The sequence below is a fragment of the Galeopterus variegatus genome, unplaced genomic scaffold (genome assembly GCF_000696425.1).
Source record: "Galeopterus variegatus unplaced genomic scaffold, G_variegatus-3.0.2 Scaffold2551, whole genome shotgun sequence".
NCBI lineage: Eukaryota > Metazoa > Chordata > Mammalia > Dermoptera > Cynocephalidae > Galeopterus > Galeopterus variegatus.
The window spans coordinates 164,473-191,163 of NW_007728662.1; the positions used below are offsets into that span (position 1 = coordinate 164,473).

General features: G+C 35.9%; 1 protein-coding gene across 2 annotated transcripts in view; it reads right to left on the reverse strand.

Moving 5' to 3' along the window:
* Window positions 1-26,691, reverse strand: part of RAPH1 (Ras association (RalGDS/AF-6) and pleckstrin homology domains 1) — a 96,140-nt gene that overhangs the window by 43,734 nt on the left and 25,715 nt on the right. For both annotated transcript variants that reach the window (XM_008582265.1, XM_008582263.1), the window contains exons 2-4: window positions 14,072-14,191; window positions 10,760-10,865; window positions 9,229-9,734 (exon numbers count right to left, since the gene is read on the reverse strand). In XM_008582265.1, coding sequence (XP_008580487.1) covers window positions 9,229-9,734; window positions 10,760-10,865; window positions 14,072-14,191 — 732 coding nt within the window. The remainder of the gene's footprint in view (window positions 1-9,228; window positions 9,735-10,759; window positions 10,866-14,071; window positions 14,192-26,691) is intronic.

Genomic DNA, 26,691 nt, shown 5'->3' on the forward strand with positions numbered 1-26,691 from the left:
CGGGGGGGGGGGGACAGAGACAAAAATGTTCAGATCTTCTGAGTACCTGCCTCTTGTTAAACTATTACTTTCTTCTCTCCACTGCCAAATTTCCTAATTCATGCTATAGTGTACCTACTCCACTTCCTAGCTACTCACTTATCTCTTAATTCTCTGCAATCTTTCTTCCCCAAAGTCTTTGAGTTATAATGCATTCTGTAATTCATTCTCATTCATCAATGACCTTTTAACCAAAAAGATTTTCTGTCTATCCTGTCAATAGTACTTACCACACTACTGAATTTGCCCCTACTGCCCACCAATACATTAAATTATAACCTCATAAGGACACTGTGTATTATGCTTACAGTTTTATCCCTTACAGAGCCTAGCCCAGCGCCTAGACACTCAAATACGATCATGTGTCACTTAATGACAGGGATACATTCTGAGAAATGCATACTTAGGTGATTTCATTGCTGTGAGAACATCATTGAGTGTACTTACACAAACCCAGGTGGTATAGCCTTTTACACACCTAGGCTATATGGCACAGCCTTATAATCTTAAGGGGCCACCATCATATATCCAGTCTGCTGTTAATCAAAATGTTGTTATGTGGTGCATGACTGTACAAAGGTATTTCAAAAAATTCATGGACAGACTTGTGTTATCATTTAATTCTGTTTTTCCGTGAACTTTTTGAACTATGCTTACATTTATGGCATGTATGAATAACTATTTCTGCTTGGCCTTCATGCCACACGCTTGGCCAGATCAAGACTGTTTTTACTTTTCCCACTGTATATTTTCTCATTAACTATATCAATAGGAGGCCTATCAAATCTATGTTGCCTATATCTTTGTTCTTAGAAAACAGAGACTGAAATAGTAAGGGCTAAAGGGGCACGATAAATGCAACCAACTCTCAAGTGGTTCAGGAAAAAAATGTATACATAGAACAGTAAAGCAAATGTGGCAAAATGTGAAAAAATAGTGAATTTGGTTAACGAATTTCATGAATTCTTCATAATATTCTTTCAAGTTTTTGTAAGTTTGACATTATTTCAAGATAAAAAGTTTTTTAAAAAATCTGTTCTCTCTAGACTCAATCTTACGCAAGCTCCCATCATGTATTTCCAAATGCTTATTGGTTAAATTAAAAAAAAAAATTAAACTAGATTTTTCAACAAGAAATGACTTCCTGTGTACTATGCCAAACAATGTGATGAAACACTATAGTTATTAAAATTCAACACATCCTTACCAAAACATATATGTATGTGAAGTAACAAAAACAATATAAAATAGTACATACTCGTATATAAACAAAGGTTGAAAATTTATGTTATAATAACAAAGATGAAAAGGATTATAAAATGTCATATATTATAAAGTTATATAATAATTTATTTAATGTTAATTAGGTTTCATTTCCATAAGGTACTTAAATATTTTCCTACCAAAAAATACTATTTGTCCCAAGTCAAATCTTTACCTACACTTCACTACTTTCATAAATGTAAAAGCTGTGCTCAAAATATGTAGGAAAAATGCATCTGACAGTCAATTCTCCACATAAACTTCTACTCTAAACTTTCTGTTCTAAAAACTTCCATTTGTGTTAGAAAGTTACTAAATCCTCTACCAATCTTTCAAAAACTCCCCACAAATCTCTGCAAAGTAAGTTATGGATCATCACTTTCTTAAATTGGATCTGACATGTTAAAATGAAGTACTATTTACAACCAGAATCCTTGGAGGCGGGGGTGGGAGAAGGGAGTTGGAAGGCACATATTAGAAAGCATTGATCTGAACAAAGCCACCAAATCATTATCAAGAAATGGCCTTGTACCAAAGTAGCGGTTACAAATGAAACACTTCCTTCTGATAGCCAACACTTTAGATTACAAATGGAAAAAAGAAGTGGAGGTTTAGGACCACCAATTAGTGTTAGATTAAAATAGATTTACACTCATCTTTTACTGACATGTATATGCATTTTTCACAGATATGTTGAAATTAAGCACAGCTTGATGGCTAAAAATGCAGACCCTGGGGCTGCAGTGCCTGAGTACGAGTTCCAGCTTGGCCCATTTACTGGCAGTGTTATTCTGGGTTTATTATTTAACCTGTTTCCTCATGTGTAAAATGGGGGTAATAACAGCAATTTACTTCCAAAGGTTGCTATAAGAATTAAATAAGTGATAATAACATTACTATTATTCTAAGAGCGGGAAACTGCTAACCCTCATCTGAATTTTATTTAAGCCTTAACTTACTTAGTTTAGAGCTAGTTTAGGGTTGTTAAGTTTTAACTTAAAATATTAAAAAATGTACTAAAACACCATAAGATGCGGATGTTACTGCATAAATCTCTTTGCCTTCTTTTCTTCTGCCCATGTAATTGTATCTCTAGGTCTGGCTCTGAAAGCACTGGCCAGTCTACTCTTGTCTTGACTCTCCTTCAATTCTGTGATGAAGCAGCATAATATGGTATCAGCTCTACAGTCAGAATGTTTGGGTCCAAATCCTTGGGCACGTTATTTGGTCACTCTCTGCCTCAGTTCCTTCCATTGTACAATAGGGGTAATGGTATCTATTCCATCAGGTGTTGTGCAGTGTGTTAAGACAATGTAAAGCACGATGCCTAACAAAGAATAAACTCAATACAGTAGCTGCTATAATTTTATATCCCCCCTGTCTCTTTATTTCTCTCTACTTTTACTGGCCAATATAAGCCAATAAATGTTTGAATGCTTTTAAAACTATTTTATATTTTGTGGCCTCTATTAATTTTTTTAAAAGATGAATATTATATTTCTATTTTTGTTCAAAAAGAGGTCTTTTACCAGCACTCCACAAATCTAAAAAAATAGACCTAAAACCAAATAAGGATGCTTTTTACTTCTATAGAGAAGAATTACACAGATTTCCAAGAAATACACACAAGAATCAGGTTGTTTAGGAGAGTGATTTAAAAAATGTTCATTTGAGCCAGACTTTTCCCCTGGCTTTTCCCAAATCTTCAGCCTCTTCTTTCATTTGATACCTATCCCTTCTGCTATTAACATTACTATGTCAGCAAAACCTGAAATTAAACATCCGGTCGGTTCATGTGAATAAGTTTCAGAAAAATGAAGCCATTAAAATTTTAAAGGAAATGTAGTCATAATAAATGAGAAATTAATAAGCCTAATCATCCAAATGTGTAGGACTCAAAGTTTTCAGAGAGACCTGTGCTCCTACCCAGTTAATACTTTAGAGCAATAAAAGGTTATTCTTGCTAAGAATAATTTGGGGCTTCAATGCCAGTGGGATTCTCCTGTCCCCCCAATTCTACAATAAACATAATTGCTGTTTTCTTCCCCATACCTCAAAATTTCTGCACAAATTAACTCTTGAAATAGTTCTGAAAAGTGAAGGAAGTGGAGGAACTGCACTGAAACTATGATACATGCGTTGTACATCATAAGTTTTAACAGCGTGTCCATTAAAGGTTTCATTAAAAAAACCTTTACATATGAGAAAGGTTACAAATTTCAAAAGTTTTTAGCTCCGGGCACTAGGCAATATTTCCCCCCACCATAATATTTATAATACAATCATCAAGTTTTCTTAAGATTCAGCAAAACCTTTTGAATCTGCTATAAATCCTATTGAATCTGCTATAAACTATAGTAATAATTTTAAAAAGTATTTTCATTTAAAAAATATATTTTCAGGTATAAAATTCCAAATCCAAAGGAATCATAAAGTTTAAATCCCACCAGAAAAATAAATATACAGTACATTTTAGTGTTAACCTTTAATCGGTAACCTTTATTTTATATGAAATTTATAATGTGCAACTACCATTTAAATTTGCAAGTTGTTGTCTTATTGAAAAGTATTGTTTTATCAGTTAACATGAATGACAGTACCACAAAGATGAGTAAATCAGCTACAACATATATTTCACATTGGTTGAGAAATAAAGAGCCTTTGTTAGAATTTATTTCAATGACAATAAATTCTAATTTTAAAAACCTAGCAAGTGATAATTACTGCTGATGGACTTCAAAGAATATTGATTGAAACTGTCCCATAATTCATTTTTATGTATATCCATGAAGAATATGTTTACACTAAAGTATTCTTTAATATTCAGGAAATAATCATGTTTAATTATTGGATACATTTTGTTCTTAAGATTTTGATGAAAATCAGGAAGCAAATGTGGTGTTGGAATTCAAATACAGGCTTCCCAGTTATTTGACCTACTTTATCTCTTCAGTCTTGGCCCCAATGTAATAGAACACCTACCAAAGGAATAGTATCAGGCTTAAATGAGATGACATATGTGAAGTCCCTGGCATTTTCTTTCTTTCTTTTTTTTTTTCCTTTTCCTTTTTGTCTTTTTTACTGACCGGTAACGGGATCACAACCCTCGGTGTTGCGCCCGTACCGGGGACCGGCAACGGGATTGCAACCCTCGTTGTCGCGCCCACACCGCGCTCAGCCAGTGAGCGGGAACCGGTCTCCACATGGGATCCGAACCCTCGGCGGGAGCGCCGCAGCGCTCTCAAGCGGCGCACTCTCCAGTGCGCCACAGGGCCGGCCCAAGTCCCTGGCATTTTGACAAAAGCCAAAAAGGTGAAAGGCAGGAAAAAAAAGACAACCTCTTTCAGATGTGAAATTATACTGTGCCTTTTCCTGGTGGCTTTCAGAAAGCAAGGAAGCAGAAAGATGAGTCACAGTATTACTTTTAGACAGGCAGTTTGACTATCAGCAGCAGTCTCAAACTGGCTTTTCTAACTAGTATATTTGCATCACTAAACTTCAGAAAAAGCACCTATTCTATCCTGGGTTTCTCTAAAACAGTTAGGCATAATTACTGCTGTAGAAAACCCAGTTGTGAAAAAAAATTTTTTCACTATTAAAGAGGCTACCAGAGTAAGGGAGGAAGGAAAGAAAAATAGGGTCAGATGTAATGGAAAAGCAGATCAGGCAAAGCCCTGTAGGCCACAGAAGGGGTTTTGGTTTTACTATGAATGAAATACAAAGCTTTTAGGTTTGAAAAAAGATGATCTTACTCAGCTTTTAACAGGATCACTCTGGCTGCAGTGTGAATAACAGACTGTTAAGGGGAAGGTGAACGCAGGAAGACCAGTTGGGAGTCTACTGCAAAAATCTAGATCAACACGATGTTGGTTTGGGGCAGTGAAGATAGTGAGAAGTGATCTGATTCTGGATATATTCTGAAGGTAAAGCCAACAGAATTTGCTGCTTGACTGGAAGGGAGACGGGAAGAAAAAGAGAGTGGATCAAGAATTCCGAGGAGATTACTTGATGAACTGGAAGGATGGAATAGCCATTCACTGAGATGGAGAAGATGAAGGGAGAAGCAAGTTTGGAGAAAAAGATGAGGGCTTCAGATTTAGACCAGTTAAGTTTGAGTTTTCTATTAGACACCCAAAAAGAGATATTGATTAGAGATGGGATGTATATGTACCTGGAGTTCAGGAGAGATGCTGGCTAAAGATACCTGTATTTTCTTGAACTAATATGATCTGATGCTGATACTTTGATCTTTTTTTAGAAACTGTCAACAGAAGGCTTCACACAACATACTATAACTGCCACCTCACTGACAGTGACTGACAGATGCCACCTGATTTAGACTATGGTTTCTCACCTTGGCACTACTTTGGGCCAGATAATTCTTTCTTTGTGTGGGCTGTCCTGTGTACTGTATGATGTTTAGCAGCACCTCTAGCCTCTACCCACTAGGTGCCAGTAGCACCCTCCCATCATGAACATCCAAAATGTTAAATATCTCCCTGAGAGACAAAATAGTCCCCAGTTGTGAACAATTGTTTTATACAGATTAAAATGGAAAAGGGTGGGGAGAGGAAGTATGTCTTAAATAAATAAAATAGGGCATTAAAATTTGGTAGTTGTCAATACATATGGATGAAATTAAAAGGAATAGGTAAGGATAGAAAGGTAGTTTGAGGACTATGCCTTGGGGCATTCCAGGGTCAAGAGGTGATAGACAAGAGAAGAATGAGAAGGAATGGCTAATGAACTGGCCCCACTTCCTCCTCAAATTCCACTAAAACAAAAAAAGGGATTTTTTTTTTTTGTAATGATAAGAAGACAGTGACAAAATTTTGGAAGCTAGAAAGCATACAGCTGAGTGGTAACCAAATAACTAGACCCAAGAAAAGTTGAATGCTGAGCCAGCACTGAAGAAAAGCAGAGGAGTATCCCAATTTATATCATGTAACCTCAAAAATCCCAAGAAACAGAAGTGACAGTGGGACTAAAAGCAGAAGTGGTTGACAGCATTTTTAAGAAAGTAGTTAATTCCCAGATTCCTTTTTTTACTTGCCCACCAGCAGTGGTCTCAGGTTCAGATTGATATTCACTCACAGGACCTGAGAGACCACAGCTTGGCACCAGGTTCACTCAGTTCTGTGGAAAGTACAAGACAGCATGCTGGCATGCTAGCATCGGATCAGACAAGCCATCTTCAGAGGGAGTCCATATAGCCCATATTTTGGACCCATAAATGACAGATCACTGTAAGGGAAAGAGACCATGTGAGTTAAGTACACAAATCATCCTGGCTTAGGAAAACAACACGCTTCACAGAAACCAGTAGTACCCAACAGCCAATGAGGATAAGTTCCAGGGCCCCTCATGGGACATATTCATGTTCATTTGCAAGAGTTATACTGTACACCAGAAAGTTAATTAAGCTCTGTGTCTTTTCATAGGCTTCTACAGTTCTTCATGCACAGACTTCATGGTCTATATGCACTCACCAATCAGGGGTGAACTTTACATAAACAATATTACCTGGAGACATTCTATATTTAATCTTAATCCAGTATATTTCCAGGAAGTGAATGCCAGGAGAAGGAAAACACAAGGCCATTTTCCATGAAAAAAAGTGATCAGACCTGCTGTTAACCTGTTCTGCATAGAGCAGTGATTCTCAAATGAGGGTGATTTTGTCCTACAGGGAAAATGTAGTGATGCCTGAGGACTTTTTTAGTTGTCACGACTAGAGGAGATGTGTCTGCTGATACTGGGGCATTTAGTAGGTGGAAGCCAGGGATACTGCTAGACATCCGATAATGCACAGGACAGTCCCTCACAACAAAAAATTATCTAGCCCAAAATGTCAATAGTGCTGATGGTTGAGAAACCCTGATCTAGATGGAGTTGATGAAAGCTCACATACAGGACACTGTATGAGGACCACTCCCATGTCCCAACCCCTCTTTCCCAAATGGGCTACTAAAACACTGGAAGCAAAGCATATGCCCTCCATGCAGGAGACTGGAAGAATCTTCACTGGAGAAGCTCACCAACTTAAGAGAAAAGACCTAACAATAATCATAAAGACTACATAAAACAGAAAAGAATTTTAAAAAGATTAAATCTCTCATTCAGTTCAAATAAAATTTTATCAACCAGGGGAATGTTTGGAGTTTAAATAGGGATAAATATACAAAAAATTGAATATTTTTTTAAAATCTAAAGATAATTACTAATTCCAGGAAAAGCAAAATGATGTCCCAGAAAGGAAATGTAGTAAGAGTATACAGAGTTTAGGAGTAAACTGCAAATATATAGTCATTTTAACATAAACACTGACTATGAACCCAATCAAAATATACTGGAAGGCTGGGGGAACAGGAGGGGAGAAGTGAGGATAGTTGTCTAAAGACAGCTATATCCTCTTCTGCCAGAGTGTGAAGTCAGTAGATGACACATACAACTGAAAAAAACAGAAGTAGTAACATGAGTGTGAATTTAATAATATGGAGGTAAATACCATAAGAATCAGCTAAGAGTAGAAAGTGCTTACTTCTGGGAACAGAATATCACATGTAGAAGAGAGGTTTTTTGTAACAAGTCTCATAGAACTATTGTGACTCTTTAAATAGTTCTTATAGAACTACCATATTTATGATACCCAGGTATCATAAAGTAGAAATCAGTTTTCAAGCTCCTTATAGAATGCATATTACTTAGATAAGTTTCATCATAAAGGTTTATTCTTTAGATTGATATGACTTAACTTTCTTTGCAATAAAATTCAGTTTACCCCCAAACCAGTATGACTCGTGTTTGTTTTGTGGTCCACAGTACCTAGAACAAAGCTAGGCACATGAGTAGGTATCCAGAGTTACTGACTGATGGAGTATTGCAAATATAAGCTTATTGGAAAGACTGACTTTATTTTGCTGCCTCTGATTTTCTTCTTTCTTGTTGCTACCCTATCACAGAATGGCCATCTCCTTGAGGAAAATAACTCAATAAAGAGTTATCTTTCATCAAACTGAGATTTTTGTTAAAGTTATTATTATGACAAGTCCACTCCCTACAATCATCTCATCACACCCAGAAAAACTTCATCTTTTAAGCATCTGTTCATATACATCACTTTTGATTCCCTGAACTACCCTATTAGGAAGGTAGACCAAGTACTATTAACTCTAAGAGAAACTGATGATCAGAGAGGTTGAATAACTCAAAGTCCCATGGGCAGTGAGTGGCAAAGAAAAAACTCAGAACCATGTTTTCTGCTTCAGAGCCCAGTGGTTCTTTCCACTACACTAAACACTAACTCTTTGATAATAAAATGGAGTAAACCCTGAAAACTAGAATCTCAGAAGACTGCAATGGGAATACGAGTATTTTTCCTAAGTTTTTGTTTTAAAACAAACATGCATTGAAAACAATTATTATCAGCTTAATAACTGTTAATGTCTTTGCAAACTACTTTTCAATTTTTTCACTCATGAGAAAAAACTGATATTAATTCAAGATTTCCAGATAGTAGCAAGAATAAAAAAGAAGAAACTCAATCTCTTCTAAATCATTTTTGTGACACTGCCGTATCTAGTAATATATTCCTTCTGTAGTCTGATTTTAAATCTTAACTCAGAAGTGTTTTTTTTTTTTTTTTTGACCGGTAAGGGGATCGCAACCCTCGGCTTGGTGTCGTCCGCCCCACGCTCAGCCAGTGAGTGCACGGGCCATCCCCATGTAGGATCCGAACCCGTGCCCTTGGCGCTACCAGCACCGCACCCTCCCGAGTGAGCCACGGGGCCGGCCCAACTCAGAAGTATTTTTAACAAATTTTAAATGTACAAGAACTAAGAAAGTTAATTAAAACTATGTTCTTTGAATATCATTTCCCCTTATTTTAATACTAAAATACCAGAAAACAAAGTTTGAACTATTTACCTCAGTAATTGGCTGCCCCTGATGTGTCAAATCCAGTTCTTGAGGGCGTGTTACTTTATCAATATCCAAAGAGTCCATGCTGGAGGCTGCAGAAGTGATGCTAGAACGAGAGGAGTTACTAATAGAGCGCACTTCAGCATCACTCACTGTGCCTGCTGATGCGGTTCTTCTGTGCTGATTAGTTACTAAGGGCTTAGTATCTTCTAGTACAGACTGCTGAGCAGCCTCATCCATGCTCAAGGAGGCCTGTTCTAATTGTGCAGTGATGTCGTCCAGGGAGTAGTTGGCATGGGAAGGTTTAGTTATCCTATTAGATGAAGAGGATAATCCTTTCAAGGTGCCATGTTTTGATGTATGCCGGCCAGTAGATAATTTCTGAGTAGCTTTCATTTCTGTGATTTGATGCTTACTATTTCCTGAACCAATACTGCTGAGCTCCTGTTCTATAGAGCAAAGATCAGCCATCAGGGCATCCAGATCCACAGTCTCTCCCTGATTCAGAGCTTCTGCAATGAACAACACACATGATGTTTCCAGTACACAATCAGAATTTATACATTCTATTATAAATCAGTAAATAAATGCAGGGGATGAAGCAAAATAATTCATCCCAGTGGGCTTAAATCCAATCAAATAGAGTATTTCTAACAGTTTTTGTTTCTTTCAAATTCCAAGAGAAATTTTTCTATCTTTTAAGATATGCAGTAATCAAAGGAGAATAAAATTATGGGCTCAAAAACAAAAACACTACAAAAATCCTATGCTATTCACATTCCCCATGCAATTTTTTACCAGAGGCTTCAATAACTTGTTAACATGCTCAATGCTCTGGTAGAGAAAGATATTACTACCAAAAGAGCTAAGGGTATAAAAAGAGAAGTGAAAGATCTAAAAAATTACAGATTAGAATGTCAATTCCAAAAACAGTACTATAAAGTTGATGAGGTGGAGTGCATTAAATAAAGGCAAAGGCCAAAGAGGTTGATTTTAAAATTACTAACAAGTAATTTCACTAGACTTTAATCCAGTGAGAAAACAATAATGCAATGAAGGCTGCTGTGGAGTTTCATCTAAGTATGTACTTTGTCAATTACTAATAAATCAACTAGAAAACTATTTCAGTTATATGCCAGTTTACTGTTTTCTGTGATAACATGAATTAGTAGTATAGTGTACAAATCAAGACATATAAGAACTCAGCCAAGTTATGCACAGTTTTTTAAATGAATTTTCATACAGTCACGCACCATGCATAACAGCATTTCAAGCAATGATGGACTGCATATATGATGGTGATCTTTTAAGATTATATTGGCTATACCATATAGCCTAGGTGTGTAGTAGGCTATACCATCTAGGTTTGTGTAAGTGCACTCTATGATGTTCGCACTACGATAAAATCACCTAACGACCTATTTCTTAGAACTATCCCTGTCGTTAAGCATGACTATATTTGGAATTTTAGCTACACTGCTTTTACGTTATGTAACTTAGCATACAAGTTTACATTTCATTTCCAATTACATCTCACCATTCAAGTTGTATATGGAGAAGCGATATGAAAAATTGGCCATGTTTGTTTCCTGGCGAAGAGGAGATCTTTTTACTGGTTCTGTGGGCTTGTCAGAATCCAAACTCTTTAAAAAAGAAAGTTTAATAAGTCATATTAAATTCAGTCCTCAATTATATAAAAAGATGAATAAAGTTTGTTTTATGATTAAGTGAACTTCCACATAATAATAAATAAAACCAAAGTTCTTCTAAGTAAATAGCCTTAAGGAAAAGTATAATTGGCTTTCACATTATTATTTTGGTTATAGTTACCTTGATTTTTACATATATGCTTACTTTTAAGGTGTTGAGACTTGAAACTGTCACAGTTCAGAGTAAATATCTTCAAATTCATCAAGTATAGCGACTGACCTCATTTTATATAAATTCACTATAAAATAGGCTAGGTATATAAATATGGACATGGTAAGATAAGAAATAGAAAGGAACTATGCAGAGAGTTCTGTTATCTCTTTCCTCAAAGAGATTTGGTTTTGGTCTAGTATCATCTCATTGTCTGGCATGAAGTACCCTGAAGATAAGGGACAGTTTTGGACTCCAAATTAGTGAGGCCAGAGACCTTAACAGAGAGTAACTACAACTTCAAACAGTGATGGAATATCCTTGTTCTCTTCAAGCTCTATCAAGATGAGGGCAACTGTAATTCAGTTACACTGCCTGTGACAAAGCTAGAATTATATTGCGCTTCAGGGTAGGTGACTTGTTAAATTATCTCACCACCTTCTTAAATGATACTTTCCCCCCTCACTAACCGTCTCACAGTAAGGAAAAAAGATATTTACAACAGAGAAATTCAGAGAAAGGGTCAGAAGTTATTTAGTGTCTATTTAAATAAATTTGCGAATACGAGGCCACATCAAAAAGTTTATGTAAAAACAGAATTAAAAGATAATACAGTTCTTTCCATGAACTTTTTGAAGTACCCTTGTATTAGGATTGGTCTTTTAAAACTTTAATTTCTATCTAATTATCAAATAAGCTCCAAATTTTAAAAAGAATGCTGGATATTCTATGTGTAGAATCATAGAATTAGACCTTTGTACATCCTATTTTTTAAAGCTATCAAATAAAGGAGAGCCACAATCTCTTCAGGGCCTTATTTCAAAGTTTCAAAAAACAGCCAGGAAATTTTTCTTTAATCCTGCAGCAATTTAAGCCCTAATCCTCCTTCTCTCAGTGGAAATGGAGAATAACAAGTAGCTAATGTTTTCTGTAAAATAACTTGAATATAATTGAGGATATATTAAAAGTCATTTACCAGTTCAAATATACAGATATTTATTATAATTAGCTGTATGTCCACGGTGCTGGGGCACAAAGGGAAATAGTAAGAAATACTCATTAGGCCAGGAAATCGGTAATCTAGCAGGGTAGCTTTTAACCTTTTGGGGGAGGGGTCACTGAGAATTTGATAAAAGCTATGACTCCTCTTCTAGAAAAGTACACATACACACAAACTTTACAAACTATTTTAGGAGATTCACCAACCTCTTAAAACTTAAATCTGATTAAATATAAAGTTGAAAATACCATTAACATTGAATATGTGATACAGGTGCACAGATGACACTTTGCAGTGAACTGAAGTAATGAAATAAATAAGAAACTTGATTTTTTAGCCACTAACTTAGTAAGTCAAATATTTCTCGAAAATTTCGCAGTGAGTCACACTACACAATGATTTTAATCTGTTTTCTCCCTAAAGATGGAGTTATTTAATGAAAAGAATAGTCACCACAATAGTTTAGAAGCCAACTTTTTTGGTGAGTGGCTCTTCACATTTATATAAGGCGGTCTTCAAAAGTTCATGGAAAGATTTGTATTGCCTTTTAATTCTATTTTTCCATAAACTTTTTGAAGCACCCTTATATGTCAGGCAATTTAAAATACAGGGGAGAATACAAGGTATCAAACCAGTAGAAATGCCATCTGCAGTGTGGCAGCATGGAGTTCCTATTTCACCTGGAGCAGTGGACTGATACCTACCTGCCTTTTCTCTTTTTGACCCCCTTCCCAAGTATGGACAATAAAACCACACAGTCAAGGAAACTTCACATGTCAGCTGGCCCCTCCTGCATACTTTCCTTCATGCAGTGTCATTTTCTATTTCCTCTATTTTGCTTCCTCTTTCTATCTAGCACAGACCTGCACAGCCACTACCATCATCACTATGCCAATATTACCTTTTTATTGAAAACTAAAAATTAAATGAAAATGGTTTGGCAACTACAAACATAAGAAAAGACATTTCTGACAAAAAATAATGTTACTTCTTCCAGTCAGAGATGAAGGACTGATCCCTATGAAATCCTAGTAGGATTGAAAATATTCTCCCCCAAATTCAGTATTAACAGATTACGGTCACAAAGATGTCTACCTTTCAAAATGATCTAGGAAGAATTACATGAAGAGTTTATCTGTTTCGATTCTAGACTGCCACAGAAAGAGCTACAGAAATAAGCTAGTACTTTAAGCTTCCACCTTACCACCTTAATTTCTCTATTAGTTAAGGGATCTCATACTTATACAATTTTATACAAATGTTCTTCCCAGAGATATAGTTAAGGATAATGATAAGTTTTGTTCATTTACCATGAAGTTAAATTTATTTTAATAAACACAACCATCTTCATATATTGGGTATAATGTATTAACTGGGGCAGTGACAGTGGTCTTCTTTTATCCTAAAAAGTGTCCTGGTTTAAAGGATAAGGATATTCTTTTTTAAAAAACCTAAGATCCATAAAACAAAATGAAAAAATTTTGCCACTGCTTTAAAATGCAGCCTGGCCTAGTTCTCAAAAAAAAAAAAAAATTAAAAAATAATGCAGCCCGAGATGAAATTCTGTCAGTATTCTGGAATCATGTAATAGAAATATTTACATGTGAGAAAATTATTTATGTTGTAAAATGTATTCAAATTTACTAAGTTATGAAATAGGATTTGCTAAAATTGACTTTTAAATTTTAAGCTTTAAAACTTTTTAGGTAGCCAGCTCATATTTATAAATGGATATTAAGTAACTCCTCTAGATGCACAGAACCTTTGTCAAAAGTATTTTTTTAGAACATCCTTAAAATAACTATAGAAGATAATATCTTGTTTTCTAGAGTTACTATTCTTGTTCTTGTTAATGTTTTGGACATTTTTCCTTTTTAGCAGTATTTAAAAATTTAACTTATATCCATATCCTTATGTCTGCACATTAAACTTTTCGCACACAGTAATGACTTCAAATTCTCAGCCAGTTTTTCAAGTAATACTTCTAACCTGAGTGAGTTTGTCTAGTTCCCCAAGCCAAGCTCCAAACATTTTGTCCAGGTCCTGATCTTCCTTGTCACTGTCTTCTTCAGCACCATGGTCAATTTCTTCATCTGATAGCTGCTCCATCTGAAATACAGACATTTGTGTAGAATAAATAGTTACAGGTTTAACTTGAAAAATTATGCAACGTATACTCTGATGTATATTTCAATCTTTGGAGTCAAACCTTCAAAACTAGAAATTATAAAAGAAAATTAGAAATCATTCACAGAGACAAGTGTTGACAAGTGAGTAGAAATGAGGAATAAAGTCTCAAATTTTTAGGAAAATTTTAGAAAAGCAAACTATTGATTATGACCAGGATCACAAGTAACAATAAAAAATTTACGGAGCACTCCCTTCAATCAGCAGAGGATACAATAGGGCAGTTCTCTCCACTAATAGATTCTGTAATATCCCAAATATTACAAAGGAACAATTTCAGAAGATTTTAATGCAGCAAGTTATTATCTTGTTTGTTCTGTAAAAATCTGTTTACATACAAACAAACATGTATCTTGCAAAACCTTAGTCCAACAAGCATTTAAGAGAAAAGACAAAACAAAATTTTTAATTTAATTTGGTCTGTTGAGTTAGTTCCTCCTTCTATCCTATCCTCACCTTTTATCCCATTTGTCTTCTTTCTCTACCTTACTCATTCTTCCCTACCAGTTCCTATAAAATCTAAGGAGAAAATAGTATTGAAAACTTTTAAATTCATATACAAAATTTCCCATACGTGGTGACTTTTCAAATATAAGTCCCTTGAAAGAACAGAGATTATTTTCTTTACTCCCGTTAATAAAATAATATGAGACGTAAAGCACTATATTTATGGTGATCATATTCTCTACAGTAAAAATTTGGTCACACAATAGTCAGAATATCTATCCAGGTGACCCCTCATCAGGAAAATCTGTGACATATGAACATCATAACACATACTATGAGAAGGTTAACATGAAAAAGGACGGGAAGAGAATATTAGTCGTAGACCTCTATGAATGAGACACTGTGATAGGTAGGTATTATCATTCCCATTTTATAAATTAGGAAAGTGGATCAGAGAATATAGTGAGCACTAGGTGTTCTTGGAAGCCTGAGAAAATGACTCCAGGCCCTCCAACTTCAGTTGTTTTACAAATGGGGCTTCCACATAAGATTTCATTTAAACCAAGAGTTCATGTTTAAAAAAGAAAAAAGGTTTAAAGTCTGTATTTCCTTTCTGAGCATACACTGTAATTGCCCTTAAGGAAAATGCTCTACTGGGAAAAACGAAACAACAGAAAAACAGTTTTTAAAACGCAAATAAAAAATAATTCAAAACGAATATGAGTATTTTAAATTATCATGGAGCCAAATAGAATTATAGACTCCACATCAAAGTCTAGTGTGTTTTGTGAGTTTTTCCCTACTATTCAAACAAGTTATTTGGGTTAAAAAAATCCTTTTAAATATTTTCATGATTAGTTTTGTTTCTATCTCAACTACTACATACTCAAGTTGAGGAAAATATGGCTAGGGAACAATGACAGAGAACCATAAAATAAACATAAATTTTGAAGTAACTACTGAACATTTACCATTTATGTCACTTTTTCCAATTTTTTCCTTTTTTGAATTTATCACACGGATTATTTTATTAAAAAATAACTTAAACTTATTCAGAGACATTTCCAATAAAAATTTAGATCCCACAACATTTCTTAAAAAATGTACACTCTAAAACACTCTCTATTTCCTAGAAGCTGATGTTGATGATCCTTACTCTCTTACCCCCAATGCAGCATAATTTCTATTTACTATCTACACCAAATGAGGAGCCCCCAGACAGTTTTTTTTACAGGCTCTAAGATCAGCAAATCCCGTTAGAAGATTCATTCTTGCTTGCCAATTCCTTGACATCCACACCCTACCCGTCCTAAAAATTGGTTGTAATTGCCATATATCACCAGTTAAACAATTCTAAACCTGAATTTTCCCAACATAATGTCCCTACTAGAAACAATGACATCAGAAAATAATCTATCAACTGTTCCTCCAAAGGGGAAAAAATTTAAGAAAAATAAAACACAAGTTAGAGATCTTGTTTTTAAAATAATTTGGATTTAAAAATGGATAGCTTCTTTTTTTTTTTTTCCTTTTTGTCTTTTTTACTGACTGGTAATGGGATCGCAACCCTTGGTGTTGCGCCCGTACCGGGGACCGGCAACGGGATCGCAACCCTCAGTGTTGCGCCTGCACCGCGCTCAGCCAGTGAGCGGGAACCGGTCTCCACATGGGATTCGAACCCTCAGCAGGAGCGCCGCCGCGCTCCCAAGCGGCGCACTCTCCATTGTGCCACCGGGCCGGCCCAAAAATGGATAGCTTCTAATGTGATGCTTTTCCTTAATGATATCCAGATAGGCCCAAGGAAACTATAATGCATACTGCAGATTAGGTACTTTGGGGAGGAACATATTAAAGTTTCACTTATTTCCCTGCTCCATTACAAATGAGAGAAACTATGTCCTGAAAGAGTAAATATACTCTACTGCAAATGAGAAAGCTTATTCCCCAAAGTGCAGACTTACTGAAGACAATAAAATCCAAAGTTACTGGCAAGTCAACAAAGCCCTGTGTGATCCTAGCCTTCACGGACATCTGTTCTCACCCTCCCCTCACTGCTTCCCTCCCCCATCCTTTCTTCCAGCCATTGTCCTGCTTGCTGTTCCTTGGGACATACAGACTTACTCCACCCTCCAGCTTCTACTATGCCACATTCTCTGCATGGAACTCTCTCTTCTAGGTAGCCACATAGCTCACTCCCTTACTTCATTCATGTCTCTACTTAAATGACTATCCTATCAAAATAGGAACCCATCCTTGTTACTTTCTATCCCACCTATGGTTCTATTTTTCTTCACAGCATTTATCACCATGTATCACTTTTATTGTCTCTCTTCCTCCACTAGAAGGAAAGCTCCATAAAAGCAAGGGCTTTGGTTTCCTTCTGTATCTTGGAATGATGTCTGGCTCATAGCAAGCATCATTAAATATCCACTGAATGAATATCCAACTATATATGTGTGTGTGTGTCTACATACGTAAAAAAGATAGACTTTTTAAAAGGTCCCTACAGGACCAGTTTAAGGCGAAAGCCCACAAAAAAATCAACATAAGTAATAAAAAGACCAAAATGAACATTCATAGAGTACTACTATTCTTCAGGACTAAGTGCTTCATACAGAACTCCTCATCTCACACAAACTTTTTCAGATAGTAAGTGTAAGAGAGAGTAGGTAACTTTTCCAAAGGCTCACATCTAGAAAATGGCAGTGTTAGAATTTGAACCCAACTGTGTAATGACTTATTCTTCTATAACACTGGTTTTCTAACTGCCTTCCAGGGAGGTGTTTTTAGTAGCCACCATGTACATAGATGAGTTTGAGAAGGGTATACTAAAAAAAACTGTCACTTTTATTCAGTCATTCAACAAATATTTACTGAGCAGCTACCACATGCCAGGCACTATTCTAGGTACTGAGAATAGAGCAGTGAAACAAGTCAGATAAAGTCCCTTTTCTAATGGATCCTTATTCTACTGGCATGAAGATGAAGAAGAATCAGCTATAGAAAATCTAGGGGGAAAACAGCCAAAGGAAACAAAAAAGCAAAGGCCAAAGTAGGTATAAGCCAGGTGTATACAACAAAAAGAAAGCCCATTCTATGGCTGGAGACCAAGGTAGGAATAAGTGAGGTGTATTCAATGGAAAGAAAGCCTATTCTATGGCTGGAGCCCAGTGACCTAGTCAAGTTTATTACAGAAAAATCGAAGAATACAGAAAATAATGATTTAGCTAATGTTTTAAACTAATTTATATCTATTTTATTCATGAAAAAAAAAGAAATAATGGTGGAATGATCTACCATTGCTTATATACTGGTTAGTTTCATTTCACTAATAACAGTGAAAAATTTCACTAATAACAGTGAAAAATTGTGCTCAATTATTACAGGTTAAAACTTGTGTAATGTATATAGTAAGTTCCACTACACATGATGAAACCATCCATTTAGTACACCTTAGTACGAAACAATATTTTTCTCACTAAAGTTTCCATGACGTTAATTATTCAATCCTATCTTCCCTCCCTATTAACCTCCTCTCTCAGGATATATTTTGGTTTACTATTCAATTTCCTCTCTGTGAGATGGAATGGTGACTCTTTATCAAGAAGGCTGGACGTGGCCTAGGGCTTAAGAATTTGGTTAAATATATCCCAGGTAGGGCAAATTATAAAGAGCAAACGAGAAAGTGTTTGTGAGAATGTCATGAGATCGACTCAAATAAAACAAGAAGGAAGCATAAGATTAAAAAGTGAAGGATTAAGGCAGGATTGGTCATATAGGACCTTGAAAGCCAAACCTATTTTTTTTTCCTGAAGGCAAGTAAATTCTTAATGTAGAAGTGAAGCGGGCAGGGGCAGAAGTGGTATTTTAGTCAGAGGTGACTGTGTATAAGAGTTTTTTAGAGAAGCAAAAGACCATTAGAAGGCTACTACAAATATTAGGTAGAGGAAATTATAATTATAGATAAGGAAATTGAAGTCCTGAGAGGAAATACAACTTACACAAATCACATACTTAAGAGTGGTAAGGAAAATACATGGCATATAGCCAGGCTGCCTCATTTATTACGAAGCTTTTTTTGTCTCTTTAATACTTCAAAAATAATTGCTTTTTGCAAACAAACAAACAAAACTCTATACTTATCCACGTGAAAATTCTTAGAATACAGATGAGTGGAGCTGTCACTAGAGCAGTTCTCTGGGTCTAGCATGCTTAATATTCCAAAGAGGCAAGAGAAGCTTTGATTTCTTTTAACATTTATGGTACAACTAGAAAGGGAAGGGTATTTTACACAGAGGGACCAGCACGTGTAAGGGTTATCAGACATATTGAGAACTCTAAGTGTACTAGCACTTCTGAAGCATATGATGTGTGGTACAGACTCAATGGAAAATGAGGCTGGAGAGGATGAAGGGGCAAAATTATAAGCCACACCCAAGAGTTTAGATTTTATCCTGTAAGGCAATGTTTTAAAAATGGCCTCTCTAAGATCTACTGAATACTAATGTCAAGGGAGTGTGACATTTTTAACAAGTTCCTCCAGATATTGCTTATGCCGACTAAAGTTTGATAACTAAAGTATAAACAATTGTGTGGCGTTATAATTACTTGGAGGACTCGAAAGACAGTAAGTAATGCAGTTTTGCATAACCACAATTTGGTTAAGGGAAAAACAACATAGAATGAGAACTCCCTAAAACCATAAAAAAACTAGGTAGCATCAGGATCCCGTAATCAATGCACCCCAATTACTCCTCCTACACTGCCACAGTCCCATGCTGCTTCTCAGTTACTCATTTAGAAATAAATTTTAGCTCTTTTTTTTCAGTTGTGTTTCAGTAGCTTTCTTACAAAAATGTTTTTTGAAACACCTCCTATGCCGCTCTAATCTGATAAATAATTCTAAAGAAAAACATGCACTAGAGAAAGGGTGTGTGTGTGTGAAGACTTCCAAGTTCAAGGAGTGCCCCCAACTGGGCAACGTACAACGGCTGCAAAATAAAAGCAAGAGGAAGGAAATCTAAATCAGACAGAAGAAACAATGAGGAAAAAAAAAAAACCCTGTTAAATTTAGTAAGGCAAAAAAAGAGGAAGAGGACCATCAAAAGGAGGAGGGAGGAAGTCAGAGCAGAAAAGGAAAAGGAGAGAAGTAGGACAAAACATAATATAAAATCGAGTGAGAACTGTAGGGGATGGTGGGCCATTAAACTACCCATCAGAATGAGGTAATGCCTGGTTATGTTTGATTTGTTTCTCTCTTGACCTACAACCACATTATTTTAACACAGGACCTTTAGTTCTGCTGTGAACTAAGTGCAATCATTTGTAAACTGCCCAAATGGAAACTGGAAATTTAATAAAGCAACTGTCATAGAAATTTAGAAAATGAATTTGTATGAACTCTACAGAATGAAGATATCAACCATGTTGTAGATATAATATTTTCTTCAGGTTTTACCTTTTAGTTTGGTAACAAAAATGTTGGATAGCGCCCCCCACCCCCCCTTTTAAGGCACTTTAAAAGGTATTTTTTTAAGTTACCAAACATATAAATTCTTTTCCTGGTGAATTCTTCCACTATTCTGGTCAGTAAATTCTTCTCCATCCAGAAATCAAATAAATGCTTGTGTAAATGTTTTATTTATTCATTATTTCTTTTATGTAATGATTACATTTTACATAGGTAGCTTAGTTTGGCACATATAATGCAAGGGTGAGAACTTAAATTGATTTTCCCTCAAATTTTTAATTTTCCATCCCTTGGTATTTTTCTTTTATTTATATATTTATGTTCTATGCATACACCAGACTTTTTTTGAGGATCCTTTTCCACTGTGTGCTTATTCTTAAATTAAGATCATTTTATAGCTTCTGTTCTTAATTTAATAAAGGAGTTGTAAAAAAACCCAATAAGTCAAAAATTATTTTTTATATATCCATCACTGAAATTTCCTCTGTAGGTTAGTGGCCCTCAACAGAAAAAATGTGGCCGTCAAAAGACAAAATTACAACAAATTTAGTTTAAAGATCTTAGTTAGCTTGTATTTGAGATTCTAGAATGGGGCAACAACTTATTATATAAAATAGAATTAGTGTTCTGGAGAGCTAAGCTGAGGTTGGTTTTATAGACAGAAAACAGCTGAGGAAAGCAGAAACAGAAAACAAAAAGCAGATGGGTTGTTACTTTCCTTGTAAAGATTAAAGCAGAGGGGACTTGCTTATCAGGCCAGTTAAAACTGGCTTGTTTGAGGATTTGGCTATTATCTTTCACTCTCCTGATTTCTTGGAAGGTCAGATAAATAACCTAGTTTCAGCTTGGTGCTGTGGAACTGAGGCATGAGTAACTCCCATCTTAGTTTGGTCTGTTGGGTCTAATGCAGGAGCACAGACCAAACCAATGGCCTCCTATAAATTTTACTTAACAGCCCCAAGTTCTACTTAGGGTCCACCACTTCAAAATACTTTGCGTGCAAAAAGCATTATTTTAAACACTGTGCAGGATACAAAAAAGCAAAAAATAAATTCCATGACTTAAAAGAACATTAATACTAACTGTGGGAGAGATGATAACATAGCGATTATCTTGATTAACAAATTCTCTATGAACAAAGTTCTTTTAGTAGCCTGTGCATGATGCAAATTTAAAGGAAGCTAAAATCTCCTAAGTGTTGAAAGGGACTAAGAAGGAAGCAATGTACTATGTTATTCAGAGGCTTTGCCAGGGAAAGCCAGAGTTACTAACTGGCCACCAGGGCACTTGCATAGATGGCCTGATTCTTTGGTAGTGAGGTGACACCTGAAACTCAGTTTTGCAAAGTTTCCATGTGGAACTGAACCACCCCAATAGAGAAGATTACCCATTCTTGACTAACCACAGTGAAAGAGAATACTAGAAGAGATGATTTACACCTTTACGCCTTCTCTTTTATTTATGTCTCTGTTTCTGACAACCCAGGAGTAAGTAACATGTAATTTTATCATGTACATAAAATTGTCATGTACAGTAACTGTAAAGTAATTAAAGATTATATAAGGAAGTATAAAAACAAACTAGGGGCTGGCCTGGTGGCGCACTGCTACAGTGCGCCGCTTGGGAGTGTGGCGGCGCTCCCGCCGAGGGTTCGGATCCCACATACAGACCGGTTCCCGCTCACTGGCTGAGCGAGGTGCGGGCGCAACACCGAGGGTTGCGATCCTGTTGCCGGTCCTGGTCCGGTACGGGCGCAACACTGAGGGTTGCGATCCATTGCCGGACACGAAAAAAGACAAAAAGAAAAATAAATAAATAAATAAATAAAAAATAAAAACAAACTAGAACTATTTTAACAGTTGGTAGAGGTTGTAATGCCAAATAACAATAAGTCAAATCAAAGGCAATTTTATTACTTCTATGCTTTATTGAGCACTTAAATGCACCCCTTAGAAAAGGAATTCCTTTTACAGAATGATGAACCATATTTTAATGAGAATAAGCATTCTTTTATTTACACTGGATTTTCATAATATTGAATATTCTTAATCTATTAAACCCATACAGGAACTCCTTATCTAATGTGGAAAAAACAATCTTAGTACAATGCTCTACAAAGAAACTCCTAACATTCTGACAATAAAAAGTTCTAATGATCAATTTATAATTACCATTATATAATACACTATTAACCATTATCTGAAATCAGAGCAACTAAAAACAAACAACAAAAACTGAAAAAACAGGGCCCGCCCAGTGGTGCACTGGAGAGTGCGCCGCTTGGGAGCGCAGTGGCGCTCTCACCGAGGGTTCGGATCCCATGTGGAGACCAGTTCCCGCTCACTGGCTGAGCGCGGTGCGGGCGTGACACCAAGGGTTGCAATCCCATTGCCGGTCCCCAGTACGGGCGTGACACCGAGGGTTGCGATCCCGTTACCGGTCAGTAAAAAAGACAAAAAGGAAAAAAAAAAAAAAAAAAACTGAAAAAAACAAAGAATAAATGTGAAATTCTATTGTTTATATTCCAGCTTTTCACTTCAAGAGCTGTGAGAGAACAAATTTCTGTTGTTTAAAGCTACCCAGTGTGTGGTAATTTGTTATGGCAAACCTAAGAAACAGTCACTATATATATATGAGCTATAAACTATAAGTTATATATATAATATCTGTGTATATAGATATATGTATTATAGATATGTAAATATCTATACATACCTATAATACATATAATACACAGATAATACATAGATAATAATACACAGATAATACATATAATAGATATATGTATATATGAATAGATACATATACATCTACACATATGTATAATACATATAATACATGTATATATGACTTATATATGCACATATACATATACATATCTATACACACACATATCTGTAGAAACAGGACTTCTACGACTGCTTCCAGAGATGTTCATCTTGCTCATTCTGCTCTACATTAGGACCTTTTCTGTTACACTACAAAGGTATGTACTTATCTTTGCAGACAGCTGATACAGCATGCACTCTCCAGCCTCAACTGGAAGTAGAAGCTGCATCTTCACTCTTTTGGGTAAGGGAAATTGTCTTGAAGCTCTTGAAAGTCTCACTAGAAAGGCAATGTTTTTCTCTGGTTCTGCCCTATTCCCCTACCAGACAGCCAAATGCACTGACAAAAAATCTGATCTTCAGGGCAACCCATGCTTTGAGGGCGAGGGAGTTGCCAAACAGCTGCAGCCTGTAGCTTGGAAGCCATTTAAACTGGATTTTGAGTTATCAGTATGTACTCAAGGTTTCAAACAGATAGAGGTAAAGGAGAGATAGAAATAAAAATAGAGAAGTGTGCATATATGTTTGTAAGTATGTCCACTGAAAAGGCCTAATGGCAGTGACACCCCAGTAGGAATCAGCACACTTAGTGCCTGGCTTTTGGTTTCTAAATACATACTTTACACAAAAATTAACCAGAGTAATGATTCTAGGGCTGGGGCAGGGAAAAAGCCAAGATGAGCCCCTAGAACATCATCTTGTGCCAGAAAATACTCAATTAATGATGGGCATGTGTCAAATGGAGATAGAAGTCATCCTGAAGGATGTCTCAGGGGCCTAGTCTGGGACAATTTAAGCATCAAAATAAATTATGACAGAAACAAACTATAACCCCATTGAATAAAATAAAATCCATACTGATTAAAAGATATGGGGAAAAAGCTCCTTCTTATGGTAGAATGCCAACTAATTAATGTAGATGAAATGTCAGAGAAATCACCATTTTAAAACCATTCTCATAATAAGTATCTAGTTTTAAAAGTAATTAAAAAAATCAAGTAACTAATTTTTTTTTTCCTTTTTGTCTTTTTTCGTGACCGGCAATGGATCGCAACCCTCAGTGTCGCGCCCGTACCGGACCGGGACCGGCAACGGGATCGCAACCCTCAGTGTTGCGCCGGCACCTCGCTCAGCCAGTGAGCGGCCAGTCTGTATGTGGGATCCGAACCCTCGGCAGGAGCGCCGCTGCGCTCCCAAGCGGCGCACTGTAGCAGTGCGCCACCGGGCCGGCCCCAAGTAACTAATTTTTAAAAAATCAAGACAAGAATCATCAATAGATGCTAAAACTAGTAGGTTGAAAATCTGATGAGTCTATTTACCCTACTCTCAAAATAACTCCCCACAAATTACTGGGGAGACACTGCCTTAGCCAAGTGATCAACACATTGCCATAATTGAGGCAAACCAACATATGCTTCATGGTATGATGTACTGAGAAGGATACAACACCATTTTATAGTATTCCTGCCAAAAATGCATTACCTGAATCAAACTGTAAGAGACGTTTTACAAAATAACTAGGCTGTTGTTTTCAAAAATGTGAAGGCCAAGAAAGACTGAGGAAATGTTTCATATTTAAAAGAACTTAAAAAGACACGACAAGGAAATGTGATGCTTAATTCTGAACTAAATGTAATGCTGGATCCTATACCCAGGGAAAATATATACACATAGCTATAAAGGATAGTATTGGGACAACTGACAAAATTTGACTATGAATTGTGGGTTAGATATATTGAATCAATGTTGCATTTCCTGATTTTGTCATACCAGTGTACTTCAGTTTGTGGAAAAACTGAGTTAGAAGATAATACAAATCCTTCCATGAACTTTTTGAAGACTCCTCATAGTACTGTAGTTATGTAAGAGAACATCTTTTATCTTAGGAAACATATATACTGAAGAATTTTATCATAAATGGGCACAACAAATCTGCAATTTATACTCACATGGCTAAGAAAAAAATGTGTGTGTATGTATGGGGGGAGTGTGCGCGTGTATAAATAAATAAATAAATATATGGAGATAGGGAGGGAGGAATTATAATTAGGCAAATTGTAAACAATAGGTGAATCTGAGTAAAGGGAATATGGGAGTTGTTTACACCCTTACAACTTTACTGTAGGTTTGAATTACATCAAAACAAATTAAGGAAGAGAGAAGGGAGGGGAGGGGGAGATTTTTTTAAAAAAGAAAGAAGAACAGTCTCTACCCTTAGGAAGCTGTAGTTTAGTTAAGAAAACAGAGTATGCCAACAAATAGATCATTTAAAATTCAGGAATAAACTTAACGAAAAGAAACAAAACAAAACATAGTCTGTAAAACATTTTTATCAAATTAAATATGCAGTTTAGTCTAAGGACACTGCAAAAATAATTACATATTTCTTCAATATATGGCTTTTATTATGTATACATATGTGTTACCTTTCCTAAAGTATATTTGCCTGGTTTACGCAGTTAACTTTTTAAGCTTACTTTGGTCATCATAAAATTAGTTTCAGTTAATGAAAATAAAAGTTTACCATCTTAGAAAAATAATTATTCATTAGGCAATTCTTTTACAAAGGCAAAAAAGACAATTTCTAACCTTTACATAAAAAAATCCACAGAAAACACAAGTAATTAGAAAAAAGTTGGTTAACATCACAAGTAGGTCAGGAAGAAATCAAAGTTCAGTTCTGAATCAAAGGTTAGTATTTAATCAAAGAGAAAGGCTGTCCGCCATACAATCAACCAATCCATCTAAATAAAAGTTACACTGATAAACTGTAATTATCATAGAGCAATTTATCAGTGTCGGTGCCAGGAGGCTCAAGTATTTTTCTGATTCCATGCCCTCTTTTTCATTTCTATGATTACTATCTTGGTTCAGATCTATACTATATTGTTCTCAGATTATTTTTGCAAATTCCTAACTGATTTCTCTTCTTTAATCCATCACTGTCAGACTAATCTTTTTTAAAAGACTCTTTTCATGTCTTGATTCTGCTCAAACACCCAAAACAGTTCCCCACGACATTCTGAATTAAGTACAAACTCTTCATCAAATGATTTCAGAAACTCTCTGACATGGCTTCAAACTAAATTTTCAAACTTATTCTCCAGGAATAAGCCATGCTTTCCCACTTTGGCCTTTGTTCATGTTTTCAGGCTGACTGCAACATCTTAACCTGTCAAGAGTGACAGAATACATTTCTCTCCCTCCCCAAATTCCATTAAAATGAGAGTAAACAATTACTAAAGGAAATATACTCATAAGGGCACTGAGGATAGGAGATGGCAAAGGTATCAACAGACCAGAGATTTTGGCAAATTTCTAGAAGACAGAAACAGGTAGAATCATTCAAGAAGATGAACCAGAGCAGCAGGAGCCATGGCTCACAGCAAGCATTTTCACTCAATATTTATTCAACAAATACGTATTAAGCACAAACTACATGTCAAACACTGTTCTAGAGGCTCAGGACACAGCTATAAATATGACAAGTATGGGGTCTGCTAACATTGAGTTTACATTCTAGTCAAGAGGGAGAAGTATTAAAACAAAAAATCAGACAATGACAAGCATGGTGATAATTAAATGAAGATTGTGTGGAGAGTGACTGAGTAGCTCCTTTAGATTTGATGAACAGGGAAGGCATCTCTGAATAGTGATATTTAAGCTGAGATATGAAT